At 47.9% G+C, this 20,539-nt stretch overlaps 1 protein-coding gene across 9 annotated transcripts in view; it reads right to left on the bottom strand.

Moving 5' to 3' along the window:
* The window catches only part of CLEC16A (C-type lectin domain containing 16A), a 232,017-nt gene that overhangs the window by 154,925 nt on the left and 56,553 nt on the right, over positions 1–20,539 (bottom strand). For 8 of the 9 annotated variants that reach the window (XM_070460733.1, XM_070460735.1, XM_070460736.1 and 5 more), the window contains exons 10-11: positions 15,314–15,545; positions 605–734 (exon numbers count right to left, since the gene is read on the bottom strand). In XM_070460733.1, coding sequence (XP_070316834.1) covers positions 605–734; positions 15,314–15,545 — 362 coding nt within the window. The remainder of the gene's footprint in view (positions 1–604; positions 735–15,313; positions 15,546–20,539) is intronic. The other variant, XM_070460734.1, reaches the window with a different exon arrangement.

Raw genomic sequence — 20,539 nt, 5'->3', positions numbered from 1 at the left:
AGCTGGCATCTGGAAGATTGCATAGTGTTAATAGTTTGGGCAGCCATCACTGAAATGAACCATCAAGCAAGAAGTCGAAGGTGGACAGCAGCATTAGACAGTTCCGCTGAGTCACCACAGCAGGCCCTACAGACAGTGGTGAGCATGGCAGCAGTGAGTGAATGAGATCATAAAATCCAAATGCTGCCCCCAAGGGCATCCTTCCTGGGGGCAGCCCCCAAGGGCATCCTTTCTGGGGGCAGCAGGTCACAGCCAGGAGTGGCCCGACGAACAAGGCCACAGCCCGTTAGGACCAGCACGGAAGTGCCTAGAGTAGTGGTGTCATGTCTCAGTCATTCATTCTGAAGGGTGAGTACCATGGCCTTGAGGGCCAGCTCCGTCCCCGTGGTCTCTCAAGAGGAGCGGCGCCTCTGGAGGCCAGTGGGAGGAGCAGCAGGATGGCTTGGCTGGGAAGCAGAAGGGGCTACCAGGGTGGTGGAACGAGGCCCAGCTTATCCTCCGTGGGCACCCGGCCAGGGCACTTCCCCCCACCACTTCATCCCAGACACCGAGCAGCAGCTGATGGCTGGCTTGGGGGCAGCTCTCTGCCCGGCCCGGCGGCTACCTGCTCCACTGGACACTGTCCAGGCCGGTGGCAGCACTCTTCTCCTCGTCCGTGGTGTTCTGCTCCTGCACAGAGGTGCTGGCGGCCAGCTCTGGAAGTTTGCTGCGCTCCATGATCACCATCTCTATCTCTGGAAGCAAACACAGACACTGGGATGAGCCCAGGCGGCCCTGGATCGAGTTTCACAGACACGCTCGTGCTCCAGACGGAGACCGGCAGCCCGCTCTGCAAACATCCAGCAAACACTCGACGGTGGTGACAGGAGCCCCTGCAACACCCACGCCAGGGAGAAATAAGACGGGGCCCGCTCCCCTCTCTCCTTTCAGCTTGGCAGTGTCAAGAAACGGCATCTGATCTTGACAGGAAAGCCCAGATTGCAATGATTTACTTCAAGAATTTTCCTTCAACAGCTATTTATTCTCCTTTATTGATACCACACTTCCTTCCCGGAGGAATTGAGGAGCATGGAAGAAATGACATGTGGTTAATAAAACATAACCGAATCCACTAAAAATATTCCAAACCTGTTTACACTGTAGCACGGGCTCTGCCATGCCCAAAGCCTTTGTTTTCTCTTCCCACTTACAGCTTCCAGCGGGCAGAGAGGGGAGGGACCTCGCTTTATTTTTCCCAATTAAATAGGGACAATTTTCATAGCACCTGACTTGACCTCCATGTACATTTTCATTTTCAGAAAAAGGTCTGAACCAACGAAGGAAAACGTCCTGAGTTTGAGGTGGACAGTGGCTGTGCCATGAGCTGTCCCCGTTTATTGTAATAGAGTTCCTTGACAAGCGGGTGTGGACCAGCGAACACTTAGTTCTTGGAACCCAGAGTTCAAGGGCTGCCCCCTATCTTCAGGAGACACGGTGAGGGTAAAGGATGACGAAATGTGAACCTGTGTGTCCTCTCAGGAAGGACAGGTGCACACCTGGGCTCTGCCGTCGTCACCCCCTGACCCAAGCAAGAGCCTCCCACGGCTTTTTTTGCATCCACCGCCCCCACCCCCAACCCCAACCCCAATTTGTTGTCCACAGAACCAAGTGATTTTAAGCAGAAATTAGCCCAGGTCCTCTTCAGTCTTCCCATCACGCTCAGAACAAAATCCAAATGCCATCCGCAGTATCAAGGCCATGCACGGCCCAGCCCTTGACCCCCGCTGACCACACCTCCAGGCCCTCTCTGGCCCACCAGCTGTCCTGAGCATCTTGTCACTCGCCTTTGACCCGCACGGGTTTGTTCCTGCCCCAGGGCCTTTACTCAGCTGTTTACTCTGCCTGGAATGCTCTCACCCAAGTCTTCCCTCCCCAGGCACCATTCAATCACGTCACTCGAGGCTCAACTCTAATGCCATCTCAGGGACGTCTTCTCAGACACCCTCCCCGTCGGTTTTCCCTCTACCTCTCCAAGTTATTATGAACTCAACTCCATACTTCATTCAGATTTCCCTTGTTTCTCCCCAGTATCCTTGTTCAGTTCCAGGGCCTCAGCCTGGATAAACACATTATATCCAGCTGTCACATCTTAGGCTCCTCTTAGCTGCGACAGTTCCTCAGACCTCCCTTCCTCCGGATGACCTTATGGATTGAGAAGTCTGGTCAGGTATTTTTAGGATGCCTGTCAATCTGGATTTGAGTGACATTCTTCTGAATATTAGACTGGGCTTATGGGTTTCTGGGAGGAAGACCACAGAGAGGAAGTGCTGTCTCATCACATCCTATCAAGGGCACAGGCTATCGACATGACTTATGACGGGGGATGGTCATCTGCATCACTCAGCCAAGGGAAAGCTGGTCAGGGTCCTCCACCGGAGAGTGACGTTTCCTCCTCCTTGCATCCCACACCCTTCGGAAGCAAGTCATTGAGCACAGCTCACACTTAAGGATTACAGAGCTATGTTCTGTCTCCTTGAGGGAGGACAGCTACATAAATTACTTGGAATTCTTCCATAGAGATGTCCCCTCTCCCCTCCTCTTGATTTTACTTTATGGTATTTATAACTACAGGTATCCCCACTTTTTGAAGTTTTGCTTTTAGGACACTTGGCTTTTATGGAAAGACCTGTATTACTACCTGTTTTTGCTAATCGAAAGAAACCTGAAAAGGACTTTCCCTTTTACAAAAATAGGAGAAAAGCAGAAATAGCATTTAGCGTTGGTGTTGCAACAGTCATTACAGAGGCAGCGTGCACCCCAAGAATGGAAGTGGCCCCACCAAACTCCTTCCTGGGAAGCAGAGTTAGTTAGCACCTCAGCGTCGAGCCGCTGTAGCACTGAGCTGTGCTGGTGCCTTATGTCCATTTACTCTGAGCATCTGTTAGCAAGGTGTGTCCTAAAGGACATGCATCCTGGCTTTACACCATCTTCTCTTACAAAAGGTCTCTACTTTCAGATTATGGGAGAAACCCGCACCTGGATTTTACATTCTATATTTATTGGTTTGCTTGTTTCCTGTCTGCCTTCCCCACCCTAGGACGTGGGCTTCATGAGAGGTGCTGCCGTATCTATCTTGTTCTCCACCAGAATTGTAGTGTCTAGTCTAGGGCCTGGCATAAGGCAAATGCTCAGTACAAATCCCTGGAGTGGACCATGTCTAATGAGTCTGCCTAGGGCCAGGCAGGGTTGGCAATGACGCTCAGCAGCTGTGATGTGTAAAGCACCTCCAACCTGCGATCCACCTATGTGCAGTGTCCTCATGGGGGTGGGCTGCATCCTGGCCTCCCTTCTGGGACTGTTAGGTGTGACTGTGCTTGCGACTGTCCTCTGGCTGGGAGGACTGCATCCCCCCCAATGCCAACAATTGGCCTGGACCTAGGGGAGGGGGTTGCTCTCACCAGGCCCCTCCCTCCCAGCATGGTCTGAAGTCAGACAACACAGATCAGAGTCCCCCCCATCACACAGGTGGGGGCTGACACACAATTTTTAAGTGCCATGTGTTTGCACAGTTTTGTGTTTATTTTAACATGCATTAGAAGAAAATTCTAACTGCACAAAAAGTCTGTTTTGTGGATGCTACTGCTTAGGATGAAGCTAAATTTAAGACAAAACCACTGAGTCAATTCACCAAGAGCTATTGAGTAAACCGCAGTGCATGTAGCCTGTGGCCACAGCAGAGGGCAGGAGGCGCTGCCATCTGAGAAGCACCATTTGCTTCTGTCTCCCATACTCCCTCCACGAGCCTCAACTCTCATCTTCTCCAAAGTGGGGTGCAGACATCCCAGTGGGTATGCAAGATGATTCACTAGGCAAAACCTCTGTATTTTTAATTATTATCTTTATAAATATCTCTTTTGTTCATGTTATGATGTACTAACATTTGTACATTAATACAAATACATACAGTTCATAATAAATGTGTGTATATATATATATATATATATATATATATATATAGAGGAGATGCATGTTGAATTACATATTTGTGTGTTTACTGCTGGGACATGTCATCTGAAGACTACCAAGTGAGACAATGGTGCCAGCCTCTGGCTTCTGCCCTGTGACCTTTGACCTGCTTCCCACCCTGCTGCGAGGCCCCCTTCCTCCTGGCCTGATAGGCTGACAAGGCAGGAACTCCGCTCCGAAGACTCCCCAAGGTTACAGGACCAAGCCCTCGTGCCTCCATATGCTGTGATGTAGTTGTTCCTTTTTGGCTTTTTAATCTGGCTGGACACTCTGAGAGTTCTGGAGCAGAGGTGAGGCTGAAGGTAAGTCAGTCTAGTGCTCACCAAACTGTGTTAGCAGGTGCACACCGATTCTGAACAGTTTCCCAGGGCAGCCCCACGGTAAGAGATGAGCACAGGGCTGCTCCAGGGACAGGGTGGGCGGGTGCCCAAATGTCTCTGACCACAGGTCCCCTCATGCCCTCCACAGAGGCCCATGAAACTCTTTTCGGGAATTCTGCAGCTTCCCAGAAAATGGCCTGAAAACTACTAGTTTGGTCCTAGAGACTGAATATGAGGAAACAGAAACCCAGAAGTAGAATGACTTTTTTTTTTTTTGGCTGCACCATACAGTATGTGGTTATTTCCCTGACTAGGGATCAAACTCATGCTCCCTGCAGTGGAAGCACAGAGTCTTAACCACTGGATCATCAAAGAAGTAACTCTTCACATAGCTGCAAAATCCGCACTGGAAGCCAAGCCTGCCCCCCTCCTCCTGCTTCCCAGGTCACTCCTGGTGCAGAATCAGGCCCATCACGGCCTCTCCACATACAACAAGGCTTCCGAACCTTGGCCGTGTTACCCTGGTTCTCACAGCTGCACCCCTATACCTCCCACGCTCCCCCCCCCACACAACTCCTCCAGCAGGCCTAAGTGTAGGATGAGCTGCTTCACGTAGTTTTCTAGGTAAAATATACAACAGTTCTTCCAATACCAAGCAGGTCTTCCCCCTTCCTTTAAACTCTTGAAACCAGTGATTCTTACCCAGGTCTGCCAGCTCCCAGAAACTGTATGCGAAGTGCTAGGTGGGCCTGAGAGGAGTGGCTAACAGGTTTTTGAGCAGAGGGTCTCGCCAGATTCTCACTGTTCCAAAACAGATTCTACAGCCATCTTCAAAAGTGGATGCTGATGAGGATCGGGCCTTGGTGATGGAGGGTCAAAGGGCACCCCTCTTTATGCTGCATCAGGACGCCCGGCATGGTTCCGCACAGCCTTCTGGGCCCCCGCTGCCCCATCTCCCTGCTGACACCATGCCTGCCTCGGTGCGACCTCACTCCCTTCCCAGGGTACGTGCACCACGCTGCCGCCACCAGGGCAAGCAGACCAGTGGGCTCACATGGACAGATCTTCCCTGAGTACACTGAGGCCAGGACCCAGGCGCTGACAATGAATTCCCAGGGCGCTCCATCTGAATCTCAGTTATTACACCAGGAGCCCCCACTTCCCCCACCAGGTTTCTGTTTTAGAGGTTAAGGGACTGATGCTCTAACCCTAGTCCTCTGCTCTGTGCATGCATGCTCGGCCGTGTCCGACTCTTTGTGACTCCACAGACTCCAGTCCGCCAGGCTCCTCTGTCCATGGGATTTCCCAGGCAAAGATACTGGAGTGGGTTGCCGTTTCTTCCTCCAGGGGATCTTCCCGACCCAGGGATCAAACCCAAGTCTCCCGCGTCTCCTGCATTGGCAGGTGGATTCTTTACCACTTGAGCCACCAGGGAAGCTCTAGTCCAGCTCTGTTCAAACTTCAGTCGTGGGCCTGCCTTTACCATTTCTGCCATGTCTCTGTGTTGCCTGAACTACTTGTTATTAATCATTTGATTTGAACTCTCACACTTTTTTTTTTACTTAAATACATTTTCAAAGAAAACTTTAAATCACTCCTATATCCTTCAGTTGAGCAATCCCACTTGCAGGAATTTATTTGTAAGATACACCTCCAAGGATATGAAAATGCACAGGCATAGGGGCATTCACCATGGTATTATTGGTGATTGCAAAATACTGGAAACTACCTAAATGTCCGAGCATAAAGACCGGTTGAATAGACTATGGCGCACATTGTACAGCTGGGAAAGGAATGAGGAAGGTCGCTGTGAACTGATATGGAGTGACTTCCGGAGACAGGGCTACGCGGAGAGAGCCAAGGGCCAAGGAGCATACATGGTGGACTACACTCTGAGTGTAAGAAAGAAGGGAAAACAATAAAGCATGCATACCTCTGGTTCTTTTTACACAAAGAAACACAGGAAGGATATTCCAGAAAACAATACATGTATTATCTACTAGAGGGAGGGGAACAGGATGGAAGGTATATGGGAAGAAGGATATTTCCTTGAATAAATGCTTTTGGATAGTTTTGAGTTGGCTAATGTTCCAAAGTATTTTTTTTTTAAGAGAGAGAGAAATTATATCAATAAAAATGGGAAGGGCGAAGCTTTAACTAAAAAAAAAAAAAACAAGCGAGACTCAAATACAAAATATATTTCAAATGAATACCATATCTATTCTGAAGGGGGAAAAGAAAGGAAAGAGAGATAAACCCAAGTAGTTTATGACACAAAACTTGACTCTATACCTGCAGCTTAGGGACAGGTGAAGTATTTGGGGGAGGGGGCAGGGAACTGCAAACAACTCTTTATTTATCAAATAATTCTGAAACTTCATAAAGAGGCATTATAGGGTTGAGCAAATAGTAAATGTTTTGCATCATTAGGAGCCAGCCTCTCACTGTAAAGGAAGAGACATCAAATCGAGTAGGGCAAGTCAAGAAAGAACCCTCCTGGGACAGACTGGCATTGGAGATGTTGGTAACGTGCATTTTGTATACACACCTGCATGTATTTCCTAGCTCTCTTCACTGAAGGGTTCAAAGAGCAAGACACCCCACGCAGTCACAAGCACATCTGGTGCCCAGACCTTGGCCTGCTGAAAACCATTCAATCAGTGACTGCTGAAAGGGGCCAGGGCTTCTCAGAGAGATTAACCTCGAGAAAGAGCACAGCTGGTGGGAAATGAGCCTGGAATACCTTGTTAAGGCAGAAAGTGTCATTACAAAAAGGCTTTAAAAAAAATGAAGCGGGCAGATCACAAAGATACAGCAGCCAGCGTGAAAGGGTTCTCAAGGGTCAAATCTGGGACAATTTGAGCATCCAATTAATTAAATACAGTACTGAAATACAAACCACTAAAAAACTGGAATCCCTGAGTCGGTTCCAAGAATGGATAGATAAAATAAATGAATGAATGGGAAGAAGGCAGAAATCTTGCCTAAAGTGGAATACCAAGCGCTGACACTGGAAAACCAACCTTCTACCACCATCTTGATAAAAACTGGGCCAGCAAGGATCACCAGTGAACACAACATCTAAGGGGAATTTTATTTAATGCTATTTAATTGACAATATTGTGTGAGTTTCAGGTGTACAGCAAGGTGATTCATTTATATATATATATATATAATATATCCTTGAACATATACATATTCTTTTTCAGATTCTTTTCCATTATAGGTTACTACAAGACAGTAATATAGTTCCCTGTGCTATACAGTAGGTCCTTGTTCCTTATCTATTTTATATAATACTGTGTGTCTACTAATCCCAAACTCTTAATTTATCTCTCCCCCTACTTGTGAGTCTGTTTTGTAAGTTCATTTGTATACATTTTTTTTAGATTCTACATACAAGTGACATTGTACGATATTTGTCTTTCTCTTAGTCTGATAATCTCTGGGTCCATCCATGTTGCTGCAAATGGCATTACTTCATTCATTTTTATGGCTGAGTAATATTCCATTGTGTATATACATCACACCTTCTTTATCCATTCATCTATCAATGGACACTTAGGTTGCTTCCATGACTTGAATATTGTAAATAGTGCTGCTATGAACATTGGGATGCCTGTATCTTTTCCCAATTAGAGTTTTCGTCTTTTCTGAATACATGCCCAGGAGTGGGATTGCTGGTTCGTATGATAACACTATTTTAACATTTTAGAGGCACCTCCATACTATTTTCCATAGTGGTTGCACCAATTTACATCCCCACCAATAGGAAGGGGATGTGTGCAGGAAGTGCACATTTTAATGAGGCACAGGGTATCTGCATTATCTCCAAGTATTTCCCATGGACTGCAAATTAGCTGCTAAAAGAAAAAGTAATGATACAATCGAGAAGCTGGACCACACCTTAATCTGTTGGCCAAAATTAACATCACCCATTAAGGAAAGAAGGGCATCATGTGCCTCCAGAAGTGAAACACTGGTAAGGACATGTCACCTGTACCAGACTCCAGCCAAGAATGCTTAACCTCAACCTAATGACAAAGAAACATCAAAGACAGAATGAGGAACGTTCTACTAAAACAAAGGTGGAGGAGATTCTGTATTCTTAAAAAATGTCAAAGTTGGAAAAGAAAAAGATAGACTGTGAAAATATCTAGAGTAAAGGAGGGTAAAGGGACATGGTAATTCAAGGTACGATCTGACCCTGGACTGGATTCTGTCCCTGGAGGGAGGAAATATGATACAAAAGACATCATTAGGCCAATGGATAACCTGGAACGTGGATAGGAGGAAACCATTACAAAGGTGGTAACTGTGCTGTGGTCCCAACAGAGAATGCCCTCTGCTTAGCAAATGTAGGCTGATGAGTTTAGGATGGAAGGGGTGTGCTGGATGCAGTCTATCCAGAAAAAAAGGAGTGTGTATGTTTGTGAGAGACAGTGAGACAGACAGACAAAGAGCATGTGTGGAGAGGGAGAGAAAATGCAGAAAGGAAAGCAAACGGGGTATAAGATGTTAAAATATGAAAGTGGCTAAACAAGTGTTCTTTACACTATTTTTGTTTTTTTTTTCACTTTTTATAAATTTGAAATTATTTCCAAATAAAACATTTTTAGGAATTACTACTATCAGCATAAAACCAGTATCGATAGAGAGCAACTGTGAAAAACACACATGATGAATAAACAAAAAATGCCGCGGCCTGTTGTACACACGGAAAGGGGAGACTGGAGAACATGAGGAGGTCAAAGGCACACCCCAACCATGAGGCTCCCCCACCCCACCCCCCGGAGCTGAGTTCCCAGCAAGAATCCTCTCATCACGGTCTTCAAGGCTCTCTCTCTCTGTCCTACCCAAAGCCATTCCCACACCCCACTGTCAGGCCAGCACTGGTCTAGTGGACTCTCTGCAGCTTATGGAAAGGGAACCAAGGCCAGAGGGGTCAGGAGGTGGGCTCCTCTTCCCAAAAGACCTGTGTGGTGTAAACCAGCATCTGTGTGCTCTTAGTTTCTGTGCCCGGCACCGTGGCCACACGCCTGAAGGCTCCAGTATCCAGGCTGGCAGTGGCGGGACCCCTCACACAACTGAGTTTCGGGCCTCTGGGAGTGGAAGGATGTGAAGCTGCCAGGCTGGGAGCAGGAACTCAAGTGTCTAGCTCCTCTAGCTTTGGCAAGCCCCAGCCGGACCCTGCTTGGCCTCCATCATTTCCACAGAAATCTCCACAGCAAACAGCATCTGCATTCCCATATGCACAGCAGCCGAAAGGTGGAGCCAACCCAGGCCAGATGTCCATCGAGTGAAGTAAGGCAGAAAGAGAAAGACCAGTATCATATATTAACGCATATATATGGAGTCTAGAAAGAGGGTGCTGATGTGCAGGGCAGCGAGGAGACACAAAGAACAGACTTTTGGACTCAGTAAGAGAAGGAGAGGGAGGGATGACCTGAGAGAAGAGCACTGGGGCATATACATGACCATATGTAAAATGGAGAACCTGGGAGTTTGATGGATGATTCAGGTCGGGGCTGTGTGACAACCTGGGGGGATGGGGTGGGGAGGGGGGGTTCAGGAAGGACGGGACACAAGTGTGCCTATAGCCGATTCATACTGATGAATGGCAAAAACCATCACAGTGCTGTAAAGTAATTATCCACCAATTAAAATAAATGAAATTTAAAAAAGAAAGGATGAGCCAAATGGAGTCTATTCAAAAAATGAAATATCGTTCAGCCTTAAAAAGGAAGAAAATCCTGCCACATGTTATAACACGGATGAATCTTGAGTACCTGATGCTCAGTGAAAGAAGCCAGTCTCAAAAAGACAAACACTGTATTGATTCCACTTATATGAGGCACCTAGAGTGGTCAAATGCATCGAGCCAGGAAGCAGGGTAGAGGCTGTCAGGGGCAGGAGGGAGGGAGAACAGGGAGATGTTTAGTGGGTAGGGTTTCGCTTTGGGAGGATGAAGCGTTTGGGGGCTCGAAGGCAGTAATGGTTGTGCAAATCGCTGAACGAGCAGGAGAGGCCTGCAGACTCTCAGGATCCAAGGACGTCAACCTCTGTCCCCTGATGTGACAACTCCGGCCAAATCCCTAAGCTGTCCCAGTACTCTGTCACTGTGGATTTTTTTTTTTTTAAATAACAACCATAATTCATCAACTTCCCAGGGTGATGGGCATTCTAATCTGATTAATATTTGGTAAATGAAGTGCTTTTCAGGGAAATGGCAGGCCTGACCTCCCAACAGTCTTTGACTTGACAAATGCAAGGATTTTCTCAGTTGCCCTCTGCGGTCAATGTTCCAGCCATCACGGCGAGGCCAGATGATAAAAAGAGGGGCAGGGGATGATAAGAAGGCCTTAGAAAGAAGGTTATGGAGAGGAGGAAAAGGATGCCCTTGCTGGTTACCTAGGAGATATGGGAAGGACTGCATGCTGTTGGCTGGCTTTGGAGCAGAATTCCAAGAGGCCAGCAGTGCCTGGCAATGACACAGTGCATATGTGCTGAGTATCTGTGGTACCCCTTCCTTTACTTTTTAAAATACTATTCACTGGCTAGCACAAGATTGAATTCAGAATTTTTTTTTTTTCCTGGGAAGTTGCTTTCCAGAGGATTTGTCTAAACTGACCTCCAATCTTTCTCCTTAAGCCCATTGGAAAAGGTGGTGTTCCCACACCTCCAGTGGCTCAGCCTTCCCATCCCTCTCCCACTCCCTGCTCCAGAAACACACACACACACACATGCACACACATACTCAACCACCTCACTGTTCCTTATAGAAATTAACAGAGAAGTAGGACCCAAAGAAACTTGCCAGGGTGACCAAGCATACGTCCCCCCAACCAAGCTCAAGTCCCACTCTGGGCTCCTCGCTCCACTGTCTTGCCAGGGCTCCTATTCGGTGTTCACGTGTCACCTGCTAAATGCTGAAGCACTAAAGGTTCTCATTTCTGACAACCTGAGGGCTGGCATCACACAGGCCCCTCTATGGGTCAAAAAGCACAGAAAGCGCAATGACTTGCCCAGCGTCACACAGCAGCTCTGGGGCAGAGACCTCGACCTCCTGATACCTAGTCCCTGGCTCGCCCTCATCAGAAATCTGTTAGGCCTGGGGTTGGCTCTGGCTTTGCAAAAATGAGGCCAGAAGGTTCAATTTCATTTCAGCAGAGACTTCAGAAGCGGGAAGAAAAAAAAAGCCAAGCTTGGGACTCCTTAACTCCCAGCTAACTTGGCAGCTTCAAAGTCACTATTGTTCTAATCCCGCCATGCCCTTGCAGGGATTCAAGAGAGGAGTAATCTTTGAAGATCAGGTCATGAAATTGATGGCTACTTTTCCTTATAGGCAAAAAGCCTATTTTCCCATATTTTTCAACCAAGAGATTCAAACAACACATTCTCTTGTCTCAGGTCCACTTATTAAGTTACTGCTTTAACTGAATCCAAAAAGAATTGACTGTCATTTCAGACTGAAGGGTAGAATAGGACATGAACGAGCATCTGGGTGCACACTTCTCTGGCCAGAGGGACCAGGGCACCCTGGTCTTCCTTTCAGCACTCAATTGCTGAAAATTAAAAGGTCCTGTGATTTTTTTTTGGGGGGGGGGGGGGTTTCAGAATGAGTTGCCCATCACTGGGGCCTGAGGCAGAGCATATTTCTCTGCAAACTGGGGATGGGAGTGAAGGGTCCAGGGCTGCATATTCATTTCACACAACTTCCTTGTCTGGGCTTAAAAGTGGAGGAGGTGTGAATTCTGGGTGCTGCCTCTGTCGAAAAAAAACAAGTCGATGCCACATTCAAATCAGGTCATGGCAGACTTGTGACTTGTGACCACATGCCCTTTTATTCCTATGCTTTCTGCCGCCTTTTAAAGTAAAGAGTGCACTGCTGAAGAGGGGATGACGGGGTATGCAGGGGGAACTGGGGCCAGCATCTCTTTACTCAAGAAGTCCAAGGCTGTCAACAAGCTCACCAGGTCCAGGGACGATGTGAGAAGCACCATGTTACAGAGAAATATCTGGGAGGAGAAAACAGCTACAGGTCCCATCTCAAAACAGGAAGGGAATGGAAAAGAATACATGATAAGACAGAGGAAGGGAGCAGCTGGCCTGAGGGAAACGGAGGAGTACACAGAAACAGTGCGGTTTTCTAAGAGAGCACCTGCTGTTTCTGCGAGCTGGGCACCCACACCTCCTTCTTCTGATGAATGTGTTTCTTTCTGAGGGCGTCACATGGGGCAGTCGCACATCTGGCCTGACCAATCAGCGCCGGCCGGCCCTCTGCAGAGTGGGCAAGCCAGACCCGCCAGCACGAGCGAGCCTCAGCTCCCAGGCTTCAGTTGCAGCACTCTCCCCATTTGGTGGCTTGGCAGGATGTGGGTCCTGAGTTGCCGATGGTCATCTATGCACCCAAGTCCAGCCCCTCCTAGGCCTCCCAGTTAGACAAACAATAATTGCCTTTTCTGTGTGAGTTAGTCTGAGTTGAATATCTAAATCTTACAACCACAAGAATCCTAACATATCCTCACGTTTTTTTTTTTTTAAAAAAAAAAACAAGTCTTTATACTTCCTAGAGTCACAATTTCCAGATGGGGACAATGAAGTCCAGAGCTTGGGGACACCTTCCAAGGCACCTGTAGGTCTGGCTAGTGAGACAGGACCGTAAGTCACATCTCCCATCTCCCCCATCGACACTGTCCTCTGGCTTGAAACCAAGTGAGAAAATGCGCCTGACACCCTTCCAAGTCACAGGAATTAACAGCTGTGTGGTTTCACCCAAACACAGAGACAGTCTAAGGAGAGAGCACCCAGCGGCCACACCTTCAAACACGAGAATAACTGAGAGGCCAAATAAACAATTCAAAGAGCCCCAGAATACACCTGCTGCTGCCCAGTTAGGTGTCTCTTTGCTGGATGGGCCTGCAAAAGTTGTATTTATTTACGATGAGTTGGGCCAGGAAAACAGGAGGGCACTACAAAGCTGAGGGGGCCATGGAGAACCACACCCCACTGAACCCTGAAGTCAGCATCAACCAGCCAAGCAAAGCCTCTCGGGAAATTCCTCTGAGCCCTTTCTGACACAACCTGGCCAAGAAACCACCTGGAAAACAGGGTCCTGGAGGCTGGTGAGCATGTCCCCCTGCGTCCCCTGCACAGGGCAGGCAGGCTGAACCTGCAGGGAGCCCACCCATCAGGGAGGGAACCCCCACCCCCTGGACCCCAACAGAAAGCGTGGACGGCAGCCTTGCAGAGCCGCTGCAGCCCCCGTGCGCCAGGACTAGGCTGCCCGGTTGAGTCACTGGATTGTGTGTTTGAGGCCAAGCCTGCCCTTGTCCACACCATGGTTAGTCACAGCCCCGGCCTGGTTAGACAGCAGCCCTTAAAAGGACTGGAACAAAAAGAGGTAGCATCTTTCCAAAACAAAACTGATGAGAACACAGTGTACGAAATGGGGTGAAGTCGTCCATTTTCTCCCAGGGTGGCTGCAGGACAGCTAAACCCAAAGTTTCACCAGATAATTTTCTTCCAAGTTAGAACAAAAAGTCAAAATTATGCAAATGAGCAAACAAGTATGGCTTACCTTGTGTCCGCCCCTCACCTCCCCGCCACAGTGATATTTGCTGGCAAAGGTTTTCTGAACCAGAAAGGAATTCCTAAACCAAGATGCTTACTGCACACTTTTGACAGAAAAAAAAGCATGCTGGAGATCTCAGCCTAAAAAGAGGGCTGATGGCAACAGGGAAACACTTGGGTTATATTCATCAAAATACGATCGTGGCATTTGCAGAGAGCTGCCAAGATCATCAGAATGGGGCCAGCGGGATGGGGGTGGGGGCGGGTTTTGGCTGCATAATTGCAGCAAACTCCCCCTAACAAAACAGTTCCCAGTCAACTGATTTACTGAGAGGCTCCGTTTTCCAGCTCTGGATGCCTGGACTCGCACAGTCCGGGCTGATGGGCCGGAGAGCCGGCTGCAGAGGAGCCGCCGTGAGCCCAGGACCCAGGGGAGGGCTCACAGGAGATGCTCCCCCCATGCCAGAGCAGAACGCAAGCGGGAGCTGGGGAGAGCCCAGATCTGTCCCAGGAGGTGTGCTGGAAGCTCCCCTCTGGCAGGCAGAGCTCCCACCTCACTTGACCCCACCACCTCCTCCACCCTGAGCGCCCGGGGCCGTGGCCAGAGACCCCATCTGTGTGGCTGCGAGCCCAGCCCATGACACAAGCAACAGTTCAAACTTGCTTCATCCCCGGGGCTGACAATGCTCTCCAGATGGAGGCATTAGAGTCTAAACAAGAAGGAGGTGAAAAGTAAACCAGAATCATTCTCGACAAGGGCAGAGAAGAGGACCAAGCGATTCTGTTCCCTGACCCCAATGCACCGAACACCAGTGTACCTCACTCTATAAACAGATGAGGGCTTGAAAAAAATCTTAATGTAAGAATCTGGGGGGTTGCATTTCATCATTTGATTCCCCCAATACCATAATCATGAAAAGCATCTAATTTCATCAGCCCTGAGCCATTTTTCTTCCTGCAGTGCACTGGCAATAACGACTTTAGTCAAAAATCATCATCCTGGGTCATCGGAATTATTAGGAAGAACACCAATAATGATAAAGATGACCATACTATTAATAATAATGACAGTAGTTGTGAAATAACTGTAGTGGGAGATACTTCTGACATGGACCAGGCACCGTTCTGAGCATGTTACGTGCATTAGCCCATTTCATTCTCTTAATAACAAAGTAAATACTCTCTTTTGACAGGTGGGAAACAGAAGCAGGGGTTAAGAGGACAGGGCCTCACTCCAGGCTGCCCACAGATGAAAGCAGGCCTTGTACGGATCTGGCCACAGCTGTCACCAAAGGGCGGGCTGTGTAGAGTGAGGTACACAGGTGTCTGGAGTGACAGGCGCACTGAGGGACACACACGGGGGACCAGACACAGGACGGCCCAGCGGGCAGGCTGGCGGTGGCTCGTGCACTCACCTTCATTCTCCCCACTCGTCTTGATGCCTTTTGAACCACCCTCTGTACCTTTAGCCTTCTCGGCGTCTTCCTGAGCATCCTCGGCAGGCCCTTTCTCCTCGTCTTCCTCCTCCCCAACGTTTTTGTAGTTGGGTCTCTTTTGCACCCGCCTCTTGCCCTTGTGCTTGTTCATCTCAAGGGACCGCTCTAGCGTCTCGGTGGGTTTAATGAAACACCGAATGCTTGGCTTGGCCTGGAAAGTCGAATCAAGACAATGGACAGATTTGAACAGCAGGGTCTCGCCGGCTCCTATGGAGCTGTCTGAAGGTTTCCACCCCAAGAAATTCCCTTCAATATAGCAAATTCTATGTCTTTGTTGATCATTACAGCTATTCAGTTCAGTTCAGTTGCTCTGTCGTGTCCGACTCTTTGCAACCCCATGAACTGCAGCATGCCAGGCCTCCCTGTCCATCACCAACTCCCGGAGTTCACCCAAATCCATGTCCATTGAGTTGGTGATGCCATCCAACCATCTCATCCTGTCATCCCCTTCTCCTCCTGCCCTCAATCTTTCCCAGCATCAGGGTCTTTTCAAATGAGTCAGCTCTTCAAATCATCATTACTATTAAATAATCTAAACAACAGCATTTATTTATTGCCCACAGTCCCAAGTCACTGGGCCCTTGACCCACATCAGCTCCATGCTTCCCAAAGGTCAGAAACACTTAATACTTTGGTGGTACTTTCTATGTGCCCGAAGCTGTTCTGAGGGCTCTGACTATATTATCTCACTTAACAGTTTACAAAACCCCCAGAGAATAGTACTGTTGTTATGCTCAAATTATGCCCAGATGAGGAAATAGAAGTTCAGAGATGTTACACGACCCACCCAAGGCCACACAGCCAGGAGGTGACAGAGCGGGATTCAAAACCACTTACAATCTGCACAATTTATGTCTTAACCACAGCGCACTGATGTCATTGTTAACTTTCAATTTAAATATATTTATTTTAAGAGGAGCTATGTATCACAACAGAAATGAAACACCAGTGTGTCTTGCTAATATAAAAATAGAAAAGAAAAGGCAAGGTGAGTTAGATATAACCAGATTGCTGGCTCTCTTTAGAAAGGGAGCCTAACAAGTATGACCGATGAGTTAAAGCTCATCCCCAAAAGAAACCTGCCCCCAAGGAAGAGGTTTTTCCCCAAAAAGCCCGAAGGTTTCTAAGAGAAAAGAAAAAGGCCTGTGTGTCACCACAGTTCAGGCCCTGCATTGTGGAAAACACAGCTGTGTCTCAGTCCTTACAGCAACCATGAGATATAGGGATTATCAATACCATTTTACAGACAAAAAATGAGGCCCAGAAGGGCTAGTTGACTTGCCCAACATCACACAGTTATTGGCTGCAGTCAGAATCTGGGCTCTCGATCCTGCAAGAGCCCAATCCCAAAGCCCCAGACTCTTCTAAAACATGTAAATTATCATATGTGAAACGAATCGCCAGTCCAGGTTCAATGCATGATACAGGGTGCTCTGGGCTGGTGCACTGGGATGACCCAGAGGGATGGGATGGGGAGGGAGGTGGGAGGGGGATTCAGGATGGGGAACACGTGTACACCCGTGGCGGAGTCAAGTCAATGTATGGCAAAACCAATATGATGTTGTAAAGTAAAATAAATAAATAAATTTTTAAAAATAAATAAATAAAGTAATAGTGCTTCGCCAGGAGCTCAAACTCAGTTCCCTGCTTAGCACTCTTTAAATAGTATTTATATGCAAATGAACCAGGTCCAGAAAGGAGCAAGGATCAAAACTCGTCCCTCATCTGTTCAGGCCAGGATTCTGATTGAAGAGTTTTTCTCTCTGCAGGGTCCAGGTGATATCCAGACATCACTTTGTCATTGAAAAACAGAAATGTTTTAAAGTAAATTTTTCCATTATCTCAATCCAGTCTATCCATCTGAATTTACCCCAAACAGCCACCTACTGTCTTCTGGGGTCCACTGTACCCTGCCAATAAGTGGAATGTGCTCCAAGAACGCAGATTAATTTCAATAATGCTCAAAACAAAACCTAATTGAAAGTTAAATTAGCATCCAAATCCAGACATTAATTTTTATTTACCTAGTTTGGATTATTCATCTATAAAAACGACAGATAAAATTGAGACATGATTTAACTGTCCAGGAAACCCAGACAGCGCGTTACAGATGCCAAGAACTGAGAGACCAGAGACGGGAGCGTTCCGGGCGTGCACCTCTTGACAGACAGCATCCATCAGAGCCCACTTAGAACGCTGTGCGACGGAACGCAGCCCCGGATGCTCCTCACCCTCTCTGGAAGGACCCAGACCTGGTAGGTTAGGACCCTGAGATGAAGTGACTCCTTCCTCTGATTACCACTCACTCCTAGGGAATTACACGCTACCGAAGCTTTCAGAAACAGAAAAGTGAGACCCCACACAGAGCAGAACACCACTCGGTTAGAAGCTTAGAGCAGACATTCACACGGATGGACGCAGACAGCACTCGCTGAGCTCGGGGTGGACTCAGATGTCCAGGACAACCAGCTGCCCTAGGACAGGAGGAGCGGTGCATAAGGTCCAGGGCTGGTCAGGGTGCAGGGAACGCAGCTGGGACCTTTGTGAGCAGTGAGGCCTCTCTCAGCTCCTGGCTCCTTGTCTAAACCATGGGGCAGTAATTCTGGCCTCCTGGAACTAAAGGATATCGTGGATGGAAAGCTCCTTCAGGTGTCCTGGGCGGCTCTGTGGTAAAGAACCTGCCTGCTAATGCAGAAGACACGGGTTCGATCCCCGATCCAGGAAGATCCCTCATGTCACAGAGCAAATAAGCCTGTGCACCACAACCAGTGAGCCTGTGCTCTAGAGCCCGGGAACCCCAAATGCTGAGTCCATGTGCTGCAGCTACCGCAGCCCACAAGACTAGAGCCTGTGCTCCCCGAGAAGAGAAGACACCGCAACGAGAAGCCTGCATACCGCAACCAGAGAGTGGACCTTGCTCTTCATAACTAGAGAAAAGGCCCATGCAGCGATGAAGATCTACCACAGCCAAAAATAAATTAATTAAAAAAATTTTTAAAGTCACTGAAACCAAAGATATTAATTATTTAAAAAAAAAGAGAGAGAGAGAGAGAATTCCTTCAGAGCCTGGCCATGCAACAAGCAAACAGCAGACAGTTACCTTCCTGTCCCTGACTTCATGAAAAAAAAAATCAACTGTGAAAATGAATTTAGAAACTTTCCAAGGGATCTATTTTTCTTGATGATCAGGTGTTGAGGAGGAAAGAGGGGGAAGGATGCTTACCAGGGAAATTTCAAACCTTTAAAACACAACCTACCCAGTAAGTAGCTGGAAATAACCTAAATGTCCATCAAAAGGGGATTGGTTGGGTAATTATGGTCTGTCTATAGAGTGGGAATCCACGTGGATATAAAAAGACTGAAGTCTTTTTATACCTAGATCTACTGATGGAGAAACAATCTCTGGATAAAAAAAAAAAAAATGCAAGAACTGGAAACAAAGCAGAGTCCCTTTTTAGGTAAAGCTTTATGATGGTGTAAACACAACTTTTCCTGGAAAGCTGCATAGGAATATATTAGAATTTCCTGTTTGGGGAAAGAAACAAGGTGGGACATGCACTCAAAAGTTTTTCATTTCTGTATCTTTCTGTCTGGTTTGAAATTTCTAACCATGTATGCAAGTTCACTTTTCCAAATATTCAACAGGCATCATTTGGACATTGGGGTTGGAGATTTTATTTTCTTCTATATTTAAAAAGCCTGATTTTTTTTTTTGCTTAATAATTTAGTAACATCAAGATCCCATAAGGGCTTCCCTGGTGGCTCAGTGGTAAAGAATTCACCTGCTAATGCAGGAGACACAGGTTCAATCCCTGATATGGGAAGACCCACATGCCACAGAGCAATGAAGCCCGTGTGTCATAACTATTGAGCCTGTGCTCCACAATAACAGAAGCCACCCGATTGAGAAGCCTGCACACCATAAAGAAAAATCCATGCAGCAACAAAGACCCAGCAGTGAAAAATAAGTAAAATTATTTTTAATAAAAGATCCAGTTGTTACCATGGAGAGGCTAACGGTGGTTGGGAAGTGCAGGCTGGGATTGGTATCATTCCTGCTGTTTCTCACAAGAGCCTCTGGCTGCCAGGCCTCCCAGGAATCTTCATGTTCCACTGGACAACTCCAGATGACCTTTCTCCCAGAAAGCCCCTGAGAGAAGAGCCATCTCATGCCCCAGTGAGCTCTCCCCCTAAACCAGGTGTCTGGACCAGAGCAGGCCTTGATGGGCTGCTGAATGGTGGTGGTCTGTATCCAACTACATCCAACGTGATGGAGAGATCAAGAAGAAGAAAACAAGAAAGTGTGGGGGCGAGGGGTGGTGGATGAAGAAAGGAGCCTAAGACCTCAGTAGCTGAACCTAGTGCAAGAGCCTGCACGTGGGACCAACCAGAAGAAATGGGAAAGCCCCCTTCAAAGTCAAAAACCGGAAGGCCTTTGGGTTTATCTTCCCATAAAGAAAGAACAGCACGCATGTCTTGGAGACAAGCCTCCTGCATACAAGGTCTACATTTCCCAAAGGCCAAAGGCTCATGTTTCACCCATCGAGGGCTCACCTCACAGGGCCCTGGAACCTGAGCAACAGAAGGAGTGGAGTCATGGGATCCTCCTTGCTGACTCCAAAATGCTGCCTGTACCCAAGTGGGGGATGCAGGAGGGGGGCCGTGGGCTCCGTGGCTGCACGTTTAGGCTGGCTTCTGGGGTCAGAGGCAGCTGAAGGCCAGAAATGTGATTTCAAGGGTGACCTAGCGGTCTAAGTTCTCCTGAGAGCGTCTGCCCCCACCTGTTGGTCAATGACACCTTCCACCAACCTGCCTGCCTCCAACCTTTGGTCCTTGCTTCAAAGTTAAATACTGGAGAAAACTGACTCCCCCAGGGGTCAGTGATAACTAAGGCATCTCAGGGGCTGTGGGATCTGAGAACAGGGTCTGCAAGGACAGCGAGAGGGTCAGGAGCAAGGACTGAAACCTGCAAGGCCCAGGCATCTGAGTGGAGAAGGAGAGGCAGAATCACTGATGCCACAGAGGGCAAACAGAACGTCCTCCACTAGGTCTGGATGTGACCCTTGTAAAGGCCCCAACACACCCCGCACCAGAAAGACCCCAACACACACTGCACCAGAAAGACCCTAAAACACACTGCACCAG

The sequence above is a fragment of the Odocoileus virginianus genome, chromosome 33 (genome assembly GCF_023699985.2).
Source record: "Odocoileus virginianus isolate 20LAN1187 ecotype Illinois chromosome 33, Ovbor_1.2, whole genome shotgun sequence".
NCBI classification, from domain to species: domain Eukaryota; kingdom Metazoa; phylum Chordata; class Mammalia; order Artiodactyla; family Cervidae; genus Odocoileus; species Odocoileus virginianus.
This window is presented reverse-complemented; position numbering and strand designations above follow the sequence as displayed.